The sequence below is a fragment of the Sipha flava genome, unplaced genomic scaffold (genome assembly GCF_003268045.1).
Source record: "Sipha flava isolate LNK unplaced genomic scaffold, YSA_version1 43_pilon_pilon, whole genome shotgun sequence".
In the NCBI taxonomy this organism is placed as follows: domain Eukaryota; kingdom Metazoa; phylum Arthropoda; class Insecta; order Hemiptera; family Aphididae; genus Sipha; species Sipha flava.
This window is the reverse complement of record NW_020273171.1, coordinates 2,394,039-2,417,203: the sequence shown is the minus strand read 5'-3', so window position 1 is coordinate 2,417,203 and position 23,165 is coordinate 2,394,039. Positions and strand designations below refer to the sequence as shown.

The following is a 23,165-nucleotide window of genomic DNA, read 5'->3' as shown; positions in this document are numbered from 1 at the left end:
ATTTACTAAAATTAAAGATATACTAACATAGTTAATAACATAATTATATTTAATTTATTTTAGATTATTATTTATTTTTATTCCTTTTATCAAAAAATCTGACAATTCAAGTTTTTGATTAAATTCTATTAAAGGAAGTGCATTTGGATACATATTTTTTTTTCCTTTTGGTGCATACACAAATTAATCAAGTTTTTCAATATGTGAACAGGGTTGTTCATGTGTGAAATATGGATCAAAAAAAGCGGTGGGTGTCACTCTTGGAAATTCTATATAAATATATATAAATATATATAATTAACAAAAATAAATGGAAAGAAAATATAAAATAAATAACTTCCTTACTTGAAAAAAAATATGAATTAATAAAGAGGAAAATTTAGTGCAAAAAGGTAGTGTCTGTGAATCTGAATCATATAATGCTATCTAGAGGAATTAAAATAAACCAGTTATCCAAACTAAGAAACTAAATTAAATTATATATTAATATTCTATTACATTGACACAACTAAGGTATTCTATAATAGTATAATATTAGCTTATACTTGCTTTTAGTGCACTAAATACACAGTAAATATTTAGCTAAAAATTAAAATGTTGGAATTATAATATAAAGTAAAAATCATAAATTAGAATTTAGTGAGGAATTTATTTTAGGATTTATAATTAATACTGCTAAGAATATATGTATAAATATAAACTTAAACAAGAATTATGTAACATAATTTGACAAAAATCTAAATTAAATTAATAAACTATGACTTATAGTGAAAAATGATTTTAGTTGTAGAATACAATTGTTATTTAAAGACACTCATATTAATTCACATGACACAAATTCAAAATAAAAAAAAAAATTCATAAATTATCTTAAGACTATAAAGCAACCAATAAAAAATAAAATAATCTAGTACAACATAGGTACAATGTATACTTTAAAAAACTTTAAAATTAATACACAAATAATATCATTGTAAATGGATTTATTATACACTAAATATTTAAAACAATTTACACCACTGTCTTACAGTTTGGAAGTATCTCTTTTTATACTAAACAATTTTACAATATAATAATTAAGTATTTTTATTTTAATGTTAAAATTTAAAAATATAACTAAATCATCTACTATAAAAAACTAAAAATTAAGAAACAAACCAGAAATATTTTTTCTTTTATGATATTTTTAAAATATATATTGTCTAATAATTTGATTCAGACTTTAATTAAGGATCTAGGTACTGTAGTTAGCAATCTCGAAACAGCTTTTTCTTCACATATAGTACATGCTACAATTTGTGTATTTGAAGTATTTTCACTGATACATTCTGAAAAAAACAAAATACATAATTAAACGACAATAATATAAATACAACATTGAAACAAATACAATAAATAGCTTTAAATAACACAATTGTAGACGACTACGAAAAGTTTTTGTGTTACTAGTAAACTTTGATGTTTTTCTATAATTAAAAATAATATTTGTATAATATTTATTACAATAGTTTTAATCTATAAAAATAAATGCTAACCCTTACATCAATAATATAATGCATTTTATAATCAATTAAATAAATTACTAGAATATTTTCAATAATAATTACAGATTAAAAATATAAAAGTTGAAAATGAATAATAAGTAATATTTTTAACATAATTGAAAATTGTAATAATTAATAATTTGAAAAACAATTAAATACATCATTAATATTTAGTACATATACAATTAAAATATAAAATTTGTTTTTCTAAGATATTTAAATGAAATTATAATATTGTGCACAATTTAAAATTTATAAAACTAAATTAATACTTTATAATAATATAATTGAAAACTATCATGAGAAAATAAAAAAAGTTGCCATACTCATTTAAATTACATTTAAATTAAAAACTGAAGAACTTGAATACTATTGAGTTTCCCGAGTAACTAATTTATTTAAATAAAATTGTAGAAAATGTTTACTCAATTTTAAATAATTTATACTTAATTAATAAAAATAAAAAAAATGAATTATTAACAAATTAACTAATTATCTATTTTAAATTAAACTAATAATTGTATGAACCTTTTTAAATGCAAACTGAAAAGACTAAATTATACATATTTGTTAAATTGTTTTGAATAAATATAGAGTAAGCGATTTTTTTAAAATACTGGTTGCAGTGTAACACTACTTCAATTGAGTTATGACATACATCATTAATAATTACGTTAAGTATCATAAAAAATTTTTTAAAAACATTACTAATGATAATAACCACAAATTTAAATATAAATATTCCAATATTTGTACTATTTAAGTATACATTTAATAAATTATGAATTTTAAAGAAAATCTGTATAAAATTATTTTATTGGAGTTTTAATAACTATTTTCAATATTTCACTTTAAATAACTCATAATTCCTTTAATACCATTAATTCTTATATGTTTAGTTATGTATTAAATTTTAAAAACTTAATAAGATAAAATAATTCAAGAATTAATTATATTAAAACTAAAAATAAATTTTTTAAAATCAAGTTAATATTAATCAACATTTTTTTAATTAAATCATTCTATAAATGTTTTCATATTTGTTGACTTTTTAAAATTAATTTTACTTAAACATGCTTTATTTAATATAAATATAATATTTAATTTTCACACAGGTCAACAATAAGTTTAAATGTCCAAACAATTGTGTAATTATAAAAATAATTATAAATAAAAAATTTACGGCAATAAGCTGTTATTATATACCTGGGTGTAAGTATCTATCACAACTGTTACACTGTGTCATGCGCTCGACGTTTTTGATAGGATAGCAACGCATGCAATTAGGGCAGTAATGGCCTTTTTTCCATAACCTGGCCAACAAACCAGAATGCTCCAATATGTTAAAATGTATTTAATTTGTATTAAAATATAAAATGTGTTAATGACTTTAATAGATTATTTCCACAACAAAACTGATGTATGTACATATTATAATACAATATCAACACAATAATTGAAAATTCATAATAACTTTCAGTAGATATTAGATAATATACCTGGAACATGGTGCACATAATGTACGACAATAGACTTTTGCACCAGTTTTCTCAATTTTCTTGAACTGAAACATGTATATTATAACATTTAAATCTTAAATGTAATATAAAATATTACATTTTAAATTAGATAAAATATAATGATATAAACATATATTTAGTTTTTAACAAATACCTCATAAAACCATTTTGAATCACCTGGTCCAGGATCAGAAACACCACATGAATTACACATAGCGCATTCTTGACAATGCCATCTACCTTCCGGTACTCTACGAAGTCCTACACAATATATGTGATACCTATACAAAATATACATTAGTAATAATACTAATAATAATTTATAATGATATATAAGTAATATTTAAAAACAAAGTATTCACCCTCTATCACAAAGATCACAAAACAACATTTTATCTTCATCAGCTACTTCTTTGCACTGAGCACAGGATTTACATTCGTTGCATTGCCAATTATAACGTTTAATGTAAGGAACCATCTCCAATGTCATATCCAAACATGTTGGATGATCTTGCATTTCAAACAAACATTTTAATATCATAATTTGTATGCAATTTAATATAATTTCACATATTCTTACATATAGTCAAACATTTAGAACAATGAATTAATGGCTCTACTGTTCCTTTTTTATTTTTCTCAGCAGTACCCAAACATAATTTACACTCTGCTCCTTTTTTATCACTAGGGCCAAATTCCAATTCATTTTTTTCCAATTTGTTGTCAACATCAATTGAATCGTCACTATCACTATTAATTAATTTTAAACATAAACACTTATGATACAAAATGTTAGTTTGTAAATTCCCTTTTATGAATAAATGATAACCAATTAATTAATTATTCCTACACCATAGTATACTTTAAACCTGGATTATTTACATATTCATCATGCATTTAATATTTTTAATTATATTATAATATAAACACAAATCATGCGATTAAATTTACCTAGAGTCATCAGAGGAACTATCTTCAGATTCAGATTGGCTACTCAATGAAACAGGAAAGTCTTTGTCCACAGATTTTAATGGACCATACATAACAGTGTTCATTGGCAAATAACGTAAATCTTCACTAGAATATCTAAAAATTACAAAGTAACTTTGAGAAGTTCAAAACAAAATGTAGTTTAGTTACATTTAACTCTTACGTGGCGTGGTAATCACAAAATTGTCCTGGTAATAAAGCCAAAGGATAACTACCAATCTTATTTTTAGGAATGGCCATTTTCTTGCATTTGGTTTTTGGATAATGCACTATAAAAGTTTGCATATCCATTGAGCATTTGCGAAACTCTAAACGAGATTTATTTAAATTAGCATTCCAGTTAGCAGCAGCTTCCATTGCTCTCTCACGTAAATCTAACTTGGATCCATCAGTATTTGAACTAATTGTCATTAATGCTGTAAAGATTAAAAAAAAAAAAAAGAACATTTTAAATTTAAATTTAATTGAAAAAGGGAAAATACAGGAGTCGATGAAATATAGAACTTAAATGAGATACAGGGACAGGTGATAAGTATAGGTAGGTAAATTGTTATAATGTATTTAAAATTAAATCACCATTGGTTTTAAAAATGAAAATTCTGAATGAAAAAGAACAAGTGAATTAGTTTTTTCTTAAGATAGTTTGCACTACTATTCTAATTAAGTGCCTTATAAATTAGTAATTAGGTTTATTAGAGCAACTTTAATAAAAATAAAAATAACCTTAGAGCTTTTATTTAATTAATTTAATGATATAATTAAAACTGTTATCATAATATGAATATAATGCTTAAGTATCTAGATTATGTTTCAATATAATAACATTAATATTTTTAAAATAATAAAAATATAACATAAAGTTTTTTAATTTTATGTTATACACAGTGTATCAAAAGTCTTCATCCAATTTCAAAAATTTATAATTATATTAAAAATGAAGATATAAGGGTGAAATAAAATAAAATATATTCTTAAAATAGTCAAGTTTTATTTACTTTGGTTACAAATGTTTAATATAACCTCCACCGGCCGCCCAACATACATCTATAGGGTAATCAAATTCTTCCTAAATGTTGCTGATAATTTCTAGTGTCGGGGCATTGACAGCATCTTTGATTCTGATTTTAAACTCTTCCAAGTTTGTAGGTAATGGTGGTACATACACTTTATTTTTATGTAGTCCCATAAAAAAAAATCACACTTAGTGAGGTCAAGGGAACGTGGAGGCCAGGGATGAACTTCGAACGAAACAGTCGAACATGCTCGATGTTTTCGTCAGAGATACGAGATCGACCTGAGTGTTTCTGTGCACACAGACAACCACTTTCTTGGAACGTTTGGTGCCAACGTCGAATGCTTTGTGCAGTAGGAGCTTCAGTTCCCTAAGTTCTTCGAAAATCACGTTGAATGGTTAATGCCGACTCTCACTTATTGAAACGTAAGACGCAAAACGCTTTTTGTTGCGGAGTCGTCATAATGAAACAAACTAACGGTTCCTAGTTCACTAACCATTGCGGTACTAAATTTATCAACTAGATAACTTAAAATAAACTTAGTTATCTAATCTTTCCATTAATACATCGGTCATTAACCTGTGATTAACCGTTGCCGAACTATATTAGTTCGTAATTGGATGAAGATTTTTGAAACACCATGTATATACTAAACTTATTGAAATATCTGATTTTATCAAAATTTAACTTTCTTATGCTACCTATGAAAATTTATTTCAATAGAATTTTTCATATTTGTTTAAACTAGTAAGAAAAATATTTGAGAAAATATGTGTTAAATTTTTAAGATTTTTGAACCATAGTTATTTGATAAATATTTTACAAAACAAAAAAAAGTTAAACAAAATATCTATAAATAACACAATTAAAGTAAATTGTTTATGAAAATTAGATTATCTTTGGAGTATAGTAATATTAGCATTTAGAAAATAAATATTTATTATTTGAGTTACAGCAAGATAAAATGTATTTGTTGAATTACAGTATATAGTATATTTTGGTAAATTTTTTTTAATTATTTTAAAATATTGAAAAATGCATCTATTAGTCATAATATCCTATAGCAGAAAATTTAATTATACTGCTTTAAATTATCTAATCATTTCTTCTGGTCAAAATTATGTAATAATAAAAATAAAAATAATGGTGTGAAAAAAAAACAAATCATAGTGAAACTAATAATTCCTTGTTACACTCAAAATAAATAATTAATGAAATTATTTTGATAATACCTCTTTGTCGATTTGTCAATTCTTTAGCATGTTTAAGTCTCATATATTCTCTTAGTTCTTCATATTTTTCAGGAAAATCTGTGTACATTATGTCTAAAACTTCTGAACTATATAGAACAGTTAAACCTATTTAATAAAATCAAATTAATATAAATAAAGTCAAAATCAATTTTAATTAATAAAAATATACCGAGATCACATAAAGATTCAGCGACCAATCCACTATCACAGAGGAATGACCTTTCTTCTGCTTCTACATTGCGACGTTTTAATCCTGGGTATTTCCTTTTAAATGACTTAACTCCTAGGAAATTTGATATTTGTTCTTGGATCATATACAATTCACCACCTTCCAATGGCCATTGATATTCGGCAATTTGATCAACAGTTAAAGTTTTATTACTAATAAACATAATTTACATTAAAAATGTTGAACTACAACTGATGAAAGAATTAAAGTTTAATTTATCATTAATGTTACCTTTCTAAGTCAATAACTTCCATTCTTCCTTTCTTCAATCTCATACTATCATTTGTAGTACCGCTCATTGATAAATCATCTTCACCTATAAAAATATACGGACATTAACATATAAACTTAATTTAAAAATTAAAACATACCAATTAAAAAGTTCCTTGCAGGTGTTTGCGATCGACTATTATTACAATCAGCACTCATTCTGGTTTCATCATCGAAGTTTTGTGGTGGTGGAAGAGATTTTTTCATCTCAGCAGCTCTTGCTTTTTCTTCTTGCATTAGCCTTTTTTTTTCATGCCATTGTAATCTTCTTTCTTCAGCTTTTTGTTTTTTTTTCAGTTTTTTTTCTTTTAAAGCATCATTTCGTTCTTTCAATTTTTTTTTCCTTGCTTCCATTTTTCTTTCCCGTTCTTCTTCTTTTCGAAGACGTTCAGCTTCTATCATTGCAACTTGTTTGGTTTCTTCATCTTGATTCATTTCTTCTGGATAAGGCTCTATTTCATCATCCATACGACGGCTATTTGATGTAGTATCACTATCTGATCCTTCCCGCCCACGACCACGACCTCCTCCTCGTCCTCTGCGCCCTCGGCTACCTTTCCCTCTAATACCCTTTCCTCGCTTTGGAGTTGATGCATCAAACGATTCAAACATCCCTGCTCCTCCACTCATATCTTCCATATCAAATAATGGTACATGAAAAACTGCTTCATCTTCAGCACTACCCTCTTGAACTTTTTGTTGTTGTAGTTGTTGGTACTGTAACAATAACTGTTTTTGCTGTGCCAAAGCTTTTGAGGGCCTTCCTCTTTTTTTAGGTGTATTTAAAATTTGTTGTTCTAAAAGTGCAATTTGCTCTGCACTGGGTTTAGGTGCAGGTCGAATAGTAGCAAAATCACCAAACGATTTGGAAGATTGAGCTAGGGCATTCTTTAACGGACTATCACCCATGGCAATTTGTTTATTTGTGATTTTTTTTATTAATTCAGATTTTACATCAGGACGAACAGTAGTTTCTTTAATTTCTGGATTTCCAACTTTAGGTAATTTTAATGTAATTTTACCAAGTTTTGGTGTTTCTTGAGATTTACAAATAGGAGTAATAGTGACATTAGAATCATTTAAGAATTTTTCTACTTCATTCATTTTAGCTGATCCCCACTTAGGAGGATCGTCATGTTTAACAGCAGCTATGTTGTCATTTAAACAAATAGACATTAATGTTTCTTTAGATATATTAGCCTCAGGCATATTAGTAAGTATTTTATTTTGTGATTTTTTAATATTAGTTGGCTTGTCTTTTGTATTTAGTTTTATCTCAGCTTCTATTTTATTTACAATATCTTCTTGGCCAATTGTTGGTAGGACATCTGTTTTTTGAGTTTCTAATGAAGTAGGATTTGTATCAAATTGATCTATTCCTTCTGATGAATTTACAAGCGAGTCGGGAGATTTTCTAGACATAAGAGCTGCTTTTAAAATATCAGACTTAAATATTTGAGATTCATGTTCTTCATTATTTTGTTTTGCATTCATACTTGATGTTTGCTTAGATAAAATGTCAAGATCTTTTTGTGTATTTATGATAAAAATTTTATTTTCATTCTCTAAAACATTAACTTTATTATCTTCAATAGTTTCGACCATTTTACCAACCTGTGTACTATCTGTTTGATCAATATTAGAATATTCAATTTCATTTTCTATATTGTTTTCTTCATTTGTTCTGGTCACAGAATCTTGCATAATGGATTTTTCATTGTTGGTTTCGACAATATTTTTATTATTTTCAGGCCTTAATTTTGAAGAATTAATTTTATTTTGTGATTTATTATTACACTTGTTATCAATGTATCTTTCTAAAACTACTCTAACATTTTCCTTAAAATACATTTTTTCTCCATCATTTTTCACTGCTGTATCTTTTATCTCTGTTTTAAAAACTTTATTCTCATCAATCGGCTCTGATTTAATATTTTTCTCAATGGCTATTTGATTAATCTTATCTGTGTCAATAGATTTCTTTTCAACTAATTTATGTGGCATTTCTTTATTATTAATATTTTCTTGTTTAAGAACTTCAAATTGAATAGTATTTTGATTTATTTTAAGATTATCATTTTTACTTTCAATAAAGTTATTAGTGAGTTTGTGAACATTTTCTTCTGTAGTAGTTTTGTTTTCAATGATCTTTTCAATATTTTCAGGTATATCTAACTTATTCTCAACAACTTTAATAGTATTTTCAACTATAGTAGACTTAGCTTCTAATAAATTGTCAACTTCAGATGCATAAGACTCGTCTTCTGTTAAAATACTGTTATGGTCTACATCATTCACTAATGCATGACTAATAATATTTTTTACCACTTTATCAACATTGTCTTCAGCAACTATTTGTTGATCTAAAACATTACCAATGTTATTAACATTTTCTTCACTAACAGATTTAACTGAATCCAATTTAACTATTTCGTTTGTTTTATCTAACAGTTTAGTATCTGAAATTTCAACTTTATTTTCAATAGCTGATTTAACAAATGTCGGTCGTTTCAAACGAGGCCGTTTTGGCTGACTATCATTTTCTGAAGATGATCCATCATCTTCAATCTTAAAAATATTTTTTTTCAAATGTTCTAATTCTTTTTTAGTTTCTTCACTAAAAATATTCTGTATATCTAATGCATCAGAACTATTATCAACTTGTTCTTCAGGAACTATAGGTAAAGGCAGTACTTTTTTTACAATTTCAATTGGATCAATAGGTGTTTTAGTAATTTCTGCTATCTGTTCATTAGGTTTTTCAATCACATTTAAAACTTGATCAGATACATGGCTTGATTTAGATACTTCTATTGGAAGTGTATCAGGTTTGATTATTTCAGCCTGAGAAACTGTAGGTTTAGCTACAGGAGTAAATACAGGACGAACTAATTTGATTCGTTTTGGATTAGGTTTAGGATTAACATTGTCATCATCAACTTTACGTTTATCAGAAGTATCAGGGCTAATTTTATCTTCCTCCATATTTTATCGATTAATTTACGTGTTAAAAACCACTCATAAGTTCAAATGACCAGATATGACGGAATTTGATTACAACTAGTGACCAGTCAACAATTAATTAACAAATAACCAGATTATGTTTGGACAACTATAATAATATAATAATAGGAATCCTAATTCAATCATATTAATAAAAATATTCAATATTTTCTAATTTATTGAATGTTATAACTAAAACTTACGAGCCACTAATCTATCATTATGTTAATAACACACATGGAATAGAACTATGAGTCAGCACACCAAATTAAGAATAATTAAATTTACTAGATACTATTAACTTTAAATTGACTACTTTACCAATAACAGTCACCAAACATTTCACAAAACAATGAAATATCCAAAATTCCTTAACTCCATTGTTGATACATAAAAAGTTCAGACGTTCCAATGACTAAACCTCATAGTCCAAAAAAATTATGTTTACATCCTCCCAGTAGCTACAGTTCTAATTTTTGAAAAATTAATGAAAACAAAAGTGGTCAAACTGTTAAAATGGTCGTATTCTTATCATAATTACACTAACACACAGCTTGTAATTTTTCCACATAAATGTGATTGACAAGTAATACATTTCAATTGATTATTTCCAAAATAAACTTTCCCAAGACTTTGAATCTTATTAGCGTTTGGTTTAAGTTAAAAGTTCATATTTTATAATTAAATTAAACAAGTGTAAAATACACGTACTAATATGGTTGAGGTAAGTAATGTATAAAATAATTATTGATATTACTGCTAAATTATATGATAGACTAATATGATTATTTTATCTTAATATAATTTACTATTGAACTTGTATTATTTATTTATTTTGTATAAATAAAGTATCTAATTAAAAAAATTAACAAAACAATTCAAAAATAATTAATAATTAAGATAATAAGATAGTCAAAACTATCCATCATTTATTTGATCAGGATATATATCCCTATATTTATTATATAAAATATTTCTGTCTAAATTCTTGTTATGTATAAGCATTTAATTATGTATCATTATCAATCATGCTATTGTTGAATTTAACTTCTTTCAAATTAAAATTAATCTATTTCAGTGTGTTATTAAATATCTTATAGATTATTTTTATATATTAAAATGTCTTTTTTTTTGGTTTATTGGGCCTTTAAGACCATCTCGTCTCACAACCAAGCTTCCATCCTACTCTATCCAATGCCATATCTCTCCAATTGGAAGCACCACCTAAATGTTCAACGTCCTTCTTTATATTGTCTTCCCATCGCATTTTTAGTCTTCCCAGAGGTCTTTTACCTACAGGGTTTTGTTCAATCACTGCATGTAATAGTGGATTTTGGCTACTCCAAGCGTGGCCAGCCCACCGCAATCTTCTCCTTCTGATGACCTCCAATATATCTGAACTGTTATATAATGTTTCCAGCTCTAAGTTCTTTTTTCGTCTCCACTCCCCAGTTATTTCATCTTTGACCGGGCCATATATTTTTTTCAACACTTTTCTTTCAGGATGAAGAATCTTTGCTCGTCCATTTTTCTGAGTGGCCATGTTTCCGATCCATACACTAAAACCGGGCATATTAAGGACATATATAATTGTTCTTTCAATCTTACTGCTCGATACTGCTCGTGAGCTTAGTACCTTAACCAGTCCATAGTAACATTTATTCCCAGCTTGGATTCTTGCTGCTACCTCGATTGATACATTATTTTTTTCAGACAAAATAGAACCTAGGTATTTGAACTATTCTACCCTTTTAAATTCATATTGATCTATTTTTATGGACTGACAAAAAGGTAGTCCCCTTCTACTTAAAAACATATACTCCGTTTTTTCTTCGTTTACACATAGTCCTACTTTTGATGCTGCTTTATGCAGTCTACTGAATAAAATCTTCAACCTATCCTGAGATTCTTCCATCAATACTATATCGTCAGCATAAGCAAATAGACCTATCGACATGTCTTATAGTCTAATACCCTCGTTAGGACCAATCTTCATTTCTCTAATAACCTTTTCCAAAACCATGTTGAACAGAATCGGCGATACCGAATCACCTTGTCTTAGCCCCGAGTTCACTGTTGTCGGGTCAGTTACTAAATTTCCTACCTGAACCCTTATCAGGATCTCCATGATGCTGATAGATACTAAATTGACCAGTTTTTATGGAAAATGAAATTCTTTCATGATATTCAATTGACTCTCTCTATGGATACTATCATACGCTTTCTTAAAGTCCACAAAAAGCGTGTGAATCTCTTTATCAAACTCCCAAGATTTTTGATACAATTGCCTAATTATGAATATCTGGTCCGTCGTGGATCTGTCAGTTCTAAACCCTTCTTGATAGTGTCCTATTATTTGATCTGCTTTTTCTTTTATCCTGTCTAAAACACAATTCGAGAATATTTTATACACTACATTAAGCAAGGATATTCCTCGGTAATTGTTGCAATCTTGTTTGTCTCCTTTTTTGTGAATTGGGTATACTACTGCCACTTTCCAATCATCTGGAAGTTCTCTGTTGTCCATACTTTACTAATCACTTTCCAGATCCACCATAGAACATCTTTTCCTCCCTTTTTTAAGAGTTCCGCTTGAATACAATCTTCCCCTGGGGATTAGTGATTTTATAATCTATGCACTTGTTCTTTTATTTCCTCTAATGTAGGGTACGAACATTCTTGTGTATTTATGTTCTCAATATTAAAGGGGAACTTTTCGGTCGGTTCCTCACAGTTTAATAGTCCATTGAAATACTTTCTCTATTTCTCAGCTATTTCTTTTTCTGTAGTTTTTAACATTCCATTATCATCTTTGAGAAAACGTTCTTTCTTTTTAAAATCTCCTTTTATGCCATTTATTCTCTTATACATATCACGGGTTCTATTTAGTCTAAAGTCTTGTTCAGCATCTTTCATAATGTTTTGGATATATTTTCTTTTTTCGCATTTTATTATATTATGAGCTTCTTTCCTTCGTCTACTGAAATCTGCAGTCCTCTCTTCATTGTTAGTGTCCTTCAGCCATTCCTCCCGGGCTATCTTTCTCCTCTGTACTGCGTCTTCACATATTTGGTTAAACCAGGGTTTTTTCCTCTTTTTCTTTATTCCTATTGTTGTTTTTGCAGTCTGTTGTACAGTATTTCTAATTTTGATCCATACATCATTCACATCGTCTGTGTTTGTTATTTACTGTACTTTGAGAGTTTCGCAGATTTTTCTGCCATAGTCTTTCTGTATATTAACTTCCTCTAATTTCTCAATATCGTATCTCTCTATAGTATTTAATTTGTGTCTGTATTGTTTCTTGAATTTAACTCTTATCCAAATACCTACTAGAAAGTGGTCGGAGTCTGCGTCGGCTCCTTTTAATGTCCTTACATTAGTTATACTGTTTTTGAACCTGTTGTTAATCAGAACATGATCAATCTGATTCTTGTGTCTCCCATCCGGAGACACCCAAGTATATTTATATATATCTTTGCGTGGGAGCATTGTACTCTTGATTATTAAACCTTTTCCTGATGCTAAATTTGTTAGTCTAGAACCATTATCATTCGAGTGCTTATGGAGGCTATGCATTCCTGTCACTTTATGGTATATCATTTCTTTTCCTATTTTAGTATTTAGATCGCCCAGTACGATTTTAATATTTCCCACCGTAGTATCAAATACCTCCTCTAAAGTATCATAGAACTCTTCTTTTATTTCTTCACCTTTTTCCTCCTTCGGCGCCTGTATGTTGATTAACACAATGTGAAGATTTTTATCCTTCAGGGTTAATGTTGATATTCTCGGATTTACATCTTTGAACTCTTTAATCATATGTATGATCGAATGATGTATGGCAAAACCAGTCCCTAGTTTGTGACCTCGTTCACTCTTGTAATGCTACGTATTTCATTCTATATCTCTCTATCTCTCCTAGTAATTCCATAGTTGCTCCAGGTTTGTATAGTGTTCGTATATTCCAAGTACCACCTTTTAATTCCGATATCCAATTTCCAGTCTTTTTTCCCAATCTAGTCTGAGGCTTGTTGTTGTTCGAATTCTAAACAGAAGTTTTTTTATAAGGTTGGGTTGTTAACCCGACGCTCAACCCCCAACCTGGAGGGCCAGACCACTCCAATCACTTAAGATCAGGGTGGGGCTATTGCAGCACCCAATGAAGGGCACTAGGCGATAGGGACGCCACTTTCCCAATGCCAAATATATTAAAATTATTAATAATGTATAATTTTAGTCTTATAGATTTCCTTATAGTGAAAATTAAGGAATCCACAGTTAGAGTACTACTATTCAAGCTATTTCAAGAGATCACTTATTAGGGCTAAAACTGAATTATAAATGTATATCCTGTAACAAAATAACACAGTATGATCATATAATATGTGTTTATTCATAATTATCATTAAAAATATTAACTTTTATTTTATAGAGGATTCCATTTAACATGGAGTCAATCATAGAAATATGTTACTGTAAAATTAAACCAGTGGCATCTTTTGAAGGTTGGCATCTGGGGAATTTTCCCCAGTATAGTATTAAGTTCAACCCATAGTCAACACCTTTAAAAAATATAAAACGTATTCAAGAGACCAATTTTATCTATAAATATCAACTGTTGGTCAGTTGACCTGAACCTCCTCCTTCTAGTTCTACCCTTGACAATAAATAATAATTCCTTTCTTTATCTTAATGTATTCCATTTATTTTATAAAAATTGAGCATATTTATTAATTGATATTAACAGTCAGTAAAGATCCCTCTTGATCAAAAATTTGTATCAAATTTATTTAATTTTAGTTTTCATTTTAATCTAATAATAATCATAGTTCTATAACTTATACATAATACTAAAAGGAGTTTAAGTTTCAGTTTATTATAACAAATAAATAAATAATAAAATCTAAGAAGAAAAGTATATTGGCATGAGAATTATTCTTAAATTATCATATGATTAAACATTAACTTACCTAAATTATTGTTGGATGTAGTGTACATAATAAATTATTTAGTAACTTAGTGTTTTATTATTTACTTAAAATAATTATTATTGAATTTATTTTATTAATTAATTGTTTATTGTTAAATATTATTTAATTTGAATTAATAACAAGTTTTTTATTTTTACGATTTTTTAATATATAAAAAGAAAATTATGTGCTAATTGTTGTTAATGTTTTCACTGTGCCAGTATTTTATTTTATATATTTTATTGACAAATTAGGGAGAACCAGTTCATCAATCAGATGAATTACCCAAAGTTGAAAATGAACAGGCAGTTGAAACTGAACCTACTGTACCAGAAATAGAAGTTAGACATCCATTAGAAAATACATGGACACTTTGGCTCTATGAAAACAGAAGTAAAAATTGGGAAGAAAATGTTCGTGAAGTGGCTAGTTTTGATACTGTAGAAGACTTTTGGTGGTATATTGAAAACATTTTATTTAGAAAAAAAAATTATTAGTGAATATTAAGATTTTTAAATATGATATTGACTTTTATATTTTTAGCTTATTCAATCATATAAAACCTCCAAGTCAACTTTCATTAGGTTGTGATTATAACTATTTTAAAAATGGTATCAAACCTATGTGGGAAGATAAAAGGAATAGTAATGGTGGACGTTGGTTATTGCAGTTACCACTAGCAAAAAATAGCCCACTTGTAGATAATTATTGGAAAAATATAGTAAGAACAAATTAAATATTTTACCTATTATATTTTAAACTACAAATATTTTTTATTTTAGATTATGAGTTTAATTGGTGAAATATATGAACATAGCTCTGAAATTAACGGAGCTACAGTTAATATAAGAAACAAAGGAACTAAAATAGCAGTATGGACAAACAATGCAGCAAAAGATAATGGAGATAACATTATGGCTATTGGGTAATTTCAAAAAATTATTAGTTAAATATATGTGGATTAAAATTATACAAAACTAACAATCATATAAATAATGTATAATACATTCATAACACTTATATTTTTAATAACTAATTTGTAATTTCTCCGTAAAAAACTTATAACGTTAACAAATTTAGTTTTTAAGAAAAAATTATTAGATTCGAATACTAATTTCATTTTTTTTTATATATATAGTGTATTATTATACACTATATTAATCTGAAAGTCTATTGCTATTGCATTTTTGTTTCTACATACTCCTATAGTTTTTCTGAACCAAATATACTGTTTAGATAATTTCTTCTTAACAAAAAAAAAAAAAAAATGATTTGAATTGTTAAGTAACTAATTTTAGTAACTTTGTGATTGTTATTTTTTACTTTGCTTTAGTAAGTTTGGTAAGTTGAGTAACTGTTAAGTAACTTACTCAACTTCCCAAAATATAGATTATAATTATTCTCAAAATAAAAATAATAAATTTATTTTACAATTACTATATAATTATAATGATAAATATTAAGTATAATTAGTATTAAATTTTTAATATTGATGTCTTATTACTTGTTTCAAAATATTGACTGAAATAACCCTAAAGTACCAATCTATGTAACAATGACTTATTGAAGTATTATTTTTTCCTCAAACGTAAATCTATTGTGAATGTAAAAGAAGAAAATATTATAGTTTATCAAGTAATGTTATAGTCTCAAAGGTTATGTTTGAAGAAAAGTTAACATTGTTCTTTCATTTAATATAATAGTATTTAATTATATTATTTTTTATTCAGTTTCATATAACTTGTGAAACAAAACCGTAATTGGTTATAAATTAAAAAGTAAATAAGTAAATTAACAAATATCAATTTAGCATACAAATAAAAAGTTCAGTTGTATATTATAATTTCTTTCTGATTTGAGACCAATCTAAATTAGTTTCATGATATATATTACACTTGATGCAGAGGCGGGTTAAGTGGGTGGTTAAGGAGGCATTAGCCCTCCGTTTGAACTAAGCTAACTACTTTACAGAGCCAAGTATTATGATGTATTAATAATTATTATAAAATATGGTCAATCATCATCAATGAATATGGTGGTACCTATTTTATATATTTTTTTTATAAACAAATCGCTCATTTTTGTTGTCAATTATAGGTGTTTACCTATAATTTTAAAATGGTTTCAGATTAAAATCGATACCAATAATGTAACTATTTAAAATTTGTTACTATTGTGAAAAAAATGACGTACTTATGAGAGTCTCCAAAACATATTCTGTAATTTAAAATTGTACATAGATTTAAAAAACAATTTACCAAATTCTTGACCCTCCATTAGCCCCTCCCTAGGTGAGTGATATAACCCACCCCTGACTCGATTTTTAATTAATCACTATAAATATAAATCTAATCATAATATCTTTCCTCCAATTATAAATAATTGTTCAATTTTAAATTTCAGAAGGAAAATAAAAGAAGTTTTGGGTGCACAAAATGAAAAGATGGTTTATGAGACTCACTCAGATAACGCAAGTAAACAAGGATCATTCGCTAAACACGCATTTGTACTTTAACCAAACAAGGTTAAAAGACCTATAAAAAACTAATTTGTGATGCATTAAGAGTGCAAAATTATTATAAAAACAATTGTGAGGCATGTTATCAGAGAAAAAAAACTTATTTTTATCTGTATTCCAACAATACTGTAATGCATTTATGTGTAATAATAAATTCTGGTTTCCCGCACCATATTGTATGATTATTACCATTTCCTAAAATCTTATAGTAGGTATTTTTAATTTTATCTACTGTATTTATCAGTACTCCCTTCTATTGGATAACAAAATTTCAAAAATGGCTGTTGCTTATTGTTGCAATTCAATTATCTATGCTGTACTGGTGTTTAAATTGTAGTGAAGGGTTTAAACAATTCTTTAAAAAAAAAATTAATTAATTTCATAATTTAAGTCTTCTTCTTGTCGTGTCCGATTATTTAAGTGATTTTTAAACTTCAATTCGTTCTTTAGTATATTTAGTAAGCAATGAAAAATCATAACATTAAAAATATGGAATTGGAAAGCAATTATATGGATGACGTTCATTTGTTGAGCGATTCTTGGAAACTATGGTACTGGAAATTCGATGGTTTGATTGATCCGCGTAAAAATTGGTTAGAAAATTTACATGGGTTGTGTGAATTTGATAGTGTTGAAAAATTTTGGAGGTAAGTGCAATATTGAAGTCTTTAATTTTTAAAGAAACATCAAATCAACTATAGGTCTTAGTCAACACTTTTAGACCTCTTATACGTTAAATATTTACTATAATTAGATTTGTAAAATTTCCTGCTTAATTATGTAGAACCAAATTATATAAGTTGTAACAAAGTGAAATAATTTATATATCATCTATGTTCAATTTTTGTTTTAAAGTTATGTGCAACTTGGTACAGAATTTCTACTCTAAAAATAGGAACAAAATGTAAGAAAATACTGACTACATTTTAAAATACAGTTTTTAGCGCCAACAGAAGGGCAGGGTTAAAGGAACAGCTGTCCAAGGCCCTGTCATTATAGGCAGTGACAGATCTAGGAAATTTGACACTTGTGGTTAATGAAATCCAGTACCCTTATGTAGTTGTTATTATATTTATGACTTATTTTATCTTCATGAACTAATGAGTACCCTTATACCAACAAGCCTAGGGCAAAGATGCCTGAATGCCTGAAATTTTAATATTATGTTTTTTTTTGACTTCACAAAAAAAAATTCTTGGGCCCTATGAAAAAATTTGCCCCAGATCCCTCAAAACCTGGTGATACTGATTAGCATATATTTTAAACATAATATTTTATGCACATGTACATTTCTAAAACCAATATTAATTTTAAATATTACTTCAATTTTAATTTTTTATTCATAGCATATTTAATCACATCAAAAAACCAAGTATGTTAAAAATTGGATGTGATTACTCTGTATTCAAATCAGATATAAAACCAATATGGGAAGACACAACAAATAAAAATGGTGGACGTTGGTTAATAAAAGACAATGGATTATTAGATCAGTACTGGATTGATATTGTAATGTTTATATTGAAATACATTTACCTATTATAATGTAATTTATTTTATTATTTGTAGTTATTGAGTATGATTGGTGGAATGTATTATCCATACGATAGTAACATATGTGGTATTGTTTACAATAAGCGTCAACACAGCAAATTATCCATTTGGATTTCTACTTGTGACAATAATATTGTTAATACAATTGGGTAATTACTTAAATCATATTTTATTTATATTCTTTAAATGTATTATATTTAAAAAAATAATTAGGGAAAGTTTTTAAAAAGTATTTTTAACAGTGTAAAATTATTTTATTTTTTTCTTAACGAATTTGGAACTAAGAAATTAGACCCAATTCTAAAATAAATATTGGTGGATTAATTTTTAGGGGGTATTCTAAATAAGATACTTGTCTAGAATTAAACCTATTGCTGATATAAGTTAGATGGCATTTTTAGAACAAACTATAGGTAATCTGGATCGAATTAAAAAGGGTTCATTTTTTAATTGTACAATTATGCATCTTATATTGTTAGTATTATTTTAATAATATTGTATTAACATTTGGGAGGTGTTTGGGTATATTTTGTATCAATAATAGGAATAACTGTTTTTTTAACTCATTCTTCAATGCCAACATTATTTTGGTGTATTATACTACATGCCATACCAATAGAATTAAATCATGGACATGTTAAACAGTTATAAAAGAACCTTGCCATTATATCAAAAATAGCTGACACTTAAAACCAAGAGTACCACTTCATTTAAAATGTAAATTGAATGACCATGCAAAAAATTATATATATTATATTATGATCATTCTGTGTCAGTCTAGTATTCTGAAACACTATAAAATATAATATTTATCCAGAATCAGGGATTATCAAATCATGGCATTGAATGTATTTGGTATAATATCATTATTTGTTAGAATTTTGATTAACAAGAAGTAAATGATTGCTAACTGATAGAGCACCTTTGGGTTGTAATTTAATAAGTTAGAGAATATTCTATACAAATTTTAACATTGTTAATTTTGTATTTTGTAGGTCTGCAAAGAATTTTTTTTTCTTTTTAAAATTTAGATGAATGCTAAACTCTGTTAAATGCCTGAGCGATGGTTCATATTATAAGATAAATGTTAAAAAAAAAAAAAAAAACTAAGGAAATCCACAACTATTTTTTGACAGTTTTAAAATTTTGAGGAAGAATTGAATCTTAAAAACCTATCCCTAGTTATAGATTTATGTATATTTATTTAATCATTATTTTGGAAAAGTTTTTTATGTATATGAATATGTATGTGTATATATATATAGATCAAAGCTGAAACTCTACCTTGACATGAAAGAAAAAATTAAATTTGAAAAACATTCCGAAACAGTAACTAAGAAGAAAAATGCTACTTTCAAATTTAGTAAATAATCATAAAATATGTTTTAACTCCTTACTAATACATGTTAGATTCTTGTATAATTTTCATTATGTTTTAAAATGTTTTACTAATTAAACATACAGTAATATATTTAAAGTAATAATATTATTTAGTAAGAATATTTGTGTTAAAATATATTATAAATGGTTACTGAAATTATAACACTATTCTATTTCTTAGCTGTTTACATTTATTACTATTGAAACTAGGCATACAAATTGTACAATTATTTTATTGTATTATCCCAGATTAATTTGTAATCATTAAACATTTTTAAAAATATTGTACTAGAGATATGATTTAGTTTTAATATCCTTAAAATTATTTTTAAGGTTTTTCTAAAATATAATTGTATTCATTATAAATTATAAGTATTATAGTCATTAAGTATGAGAATGACAAATATTCCCATTTTTTAAATGTAAGTTTAATGTTCATTATTTATTGAATCTACAAATTCAACCTAATAATTCATAAATGCATTACTTTAGTCCATTAGCACTTTTTGTTGCCAATTGGCAATGTAGACAATATTTTAATATTTATTTTTTGAGTTTTTATGAAATAAGTTATTATAAATTTGAGTTTAAGTTATTTCATATGGCAACAGATTCAAAAACTGATGCTACGTTTTTTTTTTTTTTTTTACAAGTATTTTTTATGTCTTATATATATACTAGTGATGAGCATTATCGAATAGTTCGCTATTTTTCGAATAACTTGATATTAATAAAAAAAAATATATACGCCAAAATTTAAATTATTGATATGAATATAATAATATATGTTGAGAATGTAAAAAATAGATACATATTGTACATACATTTGTAGATACATTTGTTACTTTGTTTATATTTATCACATTTATATAATGAACTTATACTAGTAAAATCCAAAAGGTCTATGATTTATATTTAAAATAATGATATTAAAATATAACATATCTTCCCTGTAATTCAAAATTCAGATTATATAATTTATTATATTATTGGTGTTAAATAATATTTTTATACCACCAATATAATTTTTTTATGAATGAAGTGGCATTAAAATACACAACAAAATCTGCTACATCAGTACCTTCGGAACATATATTTTCCAAGACCAGTCAAATTATATCAGCCATGCGCAACAGATTATTGCCAAAAAAATCTTGAAACTCTTGTTTTTCTAAATAAAAATATGTAGGAAAACTAAAAACATACCTATGTCAACTAATATTAACAATTTTTAATATTATTTAATAAATGAAAAGTTCAAGTTTAGTTTTTTTTAAATAAAATATTGATTTATAAAATAGATTATTCAAATATTTATTCGATAGTAAAATTATTTACTACTGCCATCACTAATAAATACATTTTTAATAACATCTTTGTTAAAAATTAAAATAAAAAAGCCCGTGCTAATAGATGATAGCAATTTTGTAGTGTCTTAAAAAATCCTTTTATTAAAAATATAAAGGATATATATATTTATAGAAATTTATAATTTACAAAATCAATTTTAAATCTTGAAAAAAAAAATGAATTATTATAGTACAAAAAACATTTACAAATTAAACATTAATTAATATTAAATTAAATAATTCATTAATATTTTTCTAAGCTAATTGTCCACAAGATCCAATTATAACTTTTTCAGTTGGTAAACCAGCTTTAGTCCCACATTTTTCCATTTTTTTCATTACATCAATACCACTTAATACATGACCAAATACAACATGTTTATTGTCCAACCATTCTGTACGTGCTGTACAAATAAAAAATTGTGAACTGTTTGTATTTGGCCCAGAATTCGCCATTGATAAAACTCCTGGGCCAGTGTGTTTTAATTCAAAATTTTCATCGTCAAACTTTTTTCCATAAATTGATAATCCACCTGTGCCATTATTATTGGTAATGTCACCACCTTGACACATAAAATTTGGTATGATACGATGAAATGTAGTATTTTGATATCCAAAACCCTTCTCATGAGTACATAAGCAACGGAAATTTTCTGCTGTGCGAGGGACAATATCTGCTCGTAGCATGATTATAATGCGACCAGCATCTTTTTTACCAATTTTAATATCCAAATAAACCTGTGGATTTTTTGCTTCGTCTTTGTTTTTGTCCTCTTCAGTTTTTTTATCATCCTTGGGTTCCAATGTCTTACCAGCATACTGAACAAGCCAATCATCTTCTGACCATACTGGTCTTGTTGAGCCTCTGTTAATTTTCTGGGGCTTAGCCAAATTGACACGGATCGTACGGCCAAATATTTCTGATTCATTCATATTATCAATGGCATCTAAGGCATCTTCTGGCTGTTCGAATTCAACAAATGCAAATCCACGGTGTTTCTCCGATTCATAATCTAATGGCATCTAAATATATAAAAAAAATTATGGATTTGATCTATTTATATGTAAACTAAAATAATTACCTGGACATCGACAATATCACCGAAAGGAATGAATGCAGCTTTTAATACTTTATCGTCCACTTCTTCAGCTAATCCACCAATATAAACGGTACGTTTCAAGTATGACTTATAATTATCGGTGTCGTTCATTTTTGAATAATAATATGATAAACTGTTTATATTTTAAATAATTCCTACTTTTTTAAGTTAAATTTGAAGCCGGTATTTATTATTTACTGTTTATATATTATCTTTATCATTAACTAATTTTTAATAGGTTATGTTGTTTTAAAAATAAATTCAGAACGGTTTTTATAACTTAGAAAATCTTCTAAGACCGTGGTTAGAATCAAAGATAATATAAGAACTTTTACTATATATGTTTATGGGCCGGTTGTACAGTTGCTGATATAGAAAATAATAAAATTAAAATAAAAAAAATTCAGAAATTAAAATAAAGTATAAGTAAATAATAGTCTTATATAACTATTTCATCTAATTTTTTTTG

The 23,165-nt window shown here is 26.6% G+C and overlaps 4 protein-coding genes across 7 annotated transcripts; 2 read left to right on the top strand and 2 right to left on the bottom strand.

The window, feature by feature from the left end:
- Positions 1-1,126: 1,126 nt before the first annotated feature.
- On the bottom strand, positions 1,127-10,255 carry LOC112689436. Of its 4 annotated transcripts, XM_025563151.1 has the most exons (12): positions 6,921-10,254; positions 6,781-6,865; positions 6,490-6,701; positions 6,300-6,425; positions 4,218-4,470; positions 4,016-4,150; positions 3,645-3,814; positions 3,427-3,574; positions 3,219-3,345; positions 3,044-3,108; positions 2,751-2,857; positions 1,127-1,328 (listed from the first exon to the last, which is right to left on the bottom strand). In XM_025563151.1, exons 1-12 carry the CDS (start codon positions 9,802-9,804, stop codon positions 1,216-1,218), a joined length of 4,425 nt encoding a protein of 1,474 aa, XP_025418936.1. In that variant the 5' UTR covers positions 9,805-10,254; the 3' UTR covers positions 1,127-1,215. The 4 variants fall into 4 exon arrangements, with proteins under 4 accessions (XP_025418936.1, XP_025418937.1, XP_025418938.1 ...); XM_025563152.1 differs by lacking the exon at positions 2,751-2,857 and having other exon boundaries at positions 1,230-1,328; XM_025563153.1 differs by lacking the exons at positions 2,751-2,857; positions 3,044-3,108; positions 3,219-3,345; positions 3,427-3,574; positions 3,645-3,814 and having other exon boundaries at positions 1,230-1,328; positions 6,921-10,255.
- A 134-nt stretch (positions 10,256-10,389) lies between these two features.
- Positions 10,390-17,482, top strand: LOC112689437 (eukaryotic translation initiation factor 4E-1A-like). The gene is made up of 5 exons (XM_025563155.1): positions 10,390-10,546; positions 15,050-15,252; positions 15,339-15,516; positions 15,578-15,720; positions 17,199-17,482. The coding sequence occupies exons 1-5, from the start codon at positions 10,538-10,540 to the stop codon at positions 17,308-17,310; spliced, it is 645 nt and encodes a 214-aa protein (XP_025418940.1). The 5' UTR covers positions 10,390-10,537; the 3' UTR covers positions 17,311-17,482.
- Positions 17,483-17,586: 104 nt separating this feature from the next.
- LOC112689438 (eukaryotic translation initiation factor 4E-like) lies at positions 17,587-20,360 on the top strand. The gene is made up of 4 exons (XM_025563156.1): positions 17,587-17,960; positions 18,660-18,822; positions 18,883-19,016; positions 20,133-20,360. The coding sequence occupies exons 1-4, from the start codon at positions 17,779-17,781 to the stop codon at positions 20,236-20,238; spliced, it is 585 nt and encodes a 194-aa protein (XP_025418941.1). The 5' UTR covers positions 17,587-17,778; the 3' UTR covers positions 20,239-20,360.
- A 1,476-nt stretch (positions 20,361-21,836) lies between these two features.
- Positions 21,837-22,881, bottom strand: LOC112689288 (peptidyl-prolyl cis-trans isomerase E). Its single transcript, XM_025562925.1, has 2 exons — positions 22,679-22,881; positions 21,837-22,619 (listed from the first exon to the last, which is right to left on the bottom strand). Exons 1-2 carry the CDS (start codon positions 22,805-22,807, stop codon positions 21,852-21,854), a joined length of 897 nt encoding a protein of 298 aa, XP_025418710.1. The 5' UTR covers positions 22,808-22,881; the 3' UTR covers positions 21,837-21,851.
- Positions 22,882-23,165: the final 284 nt, after the last annotated feature.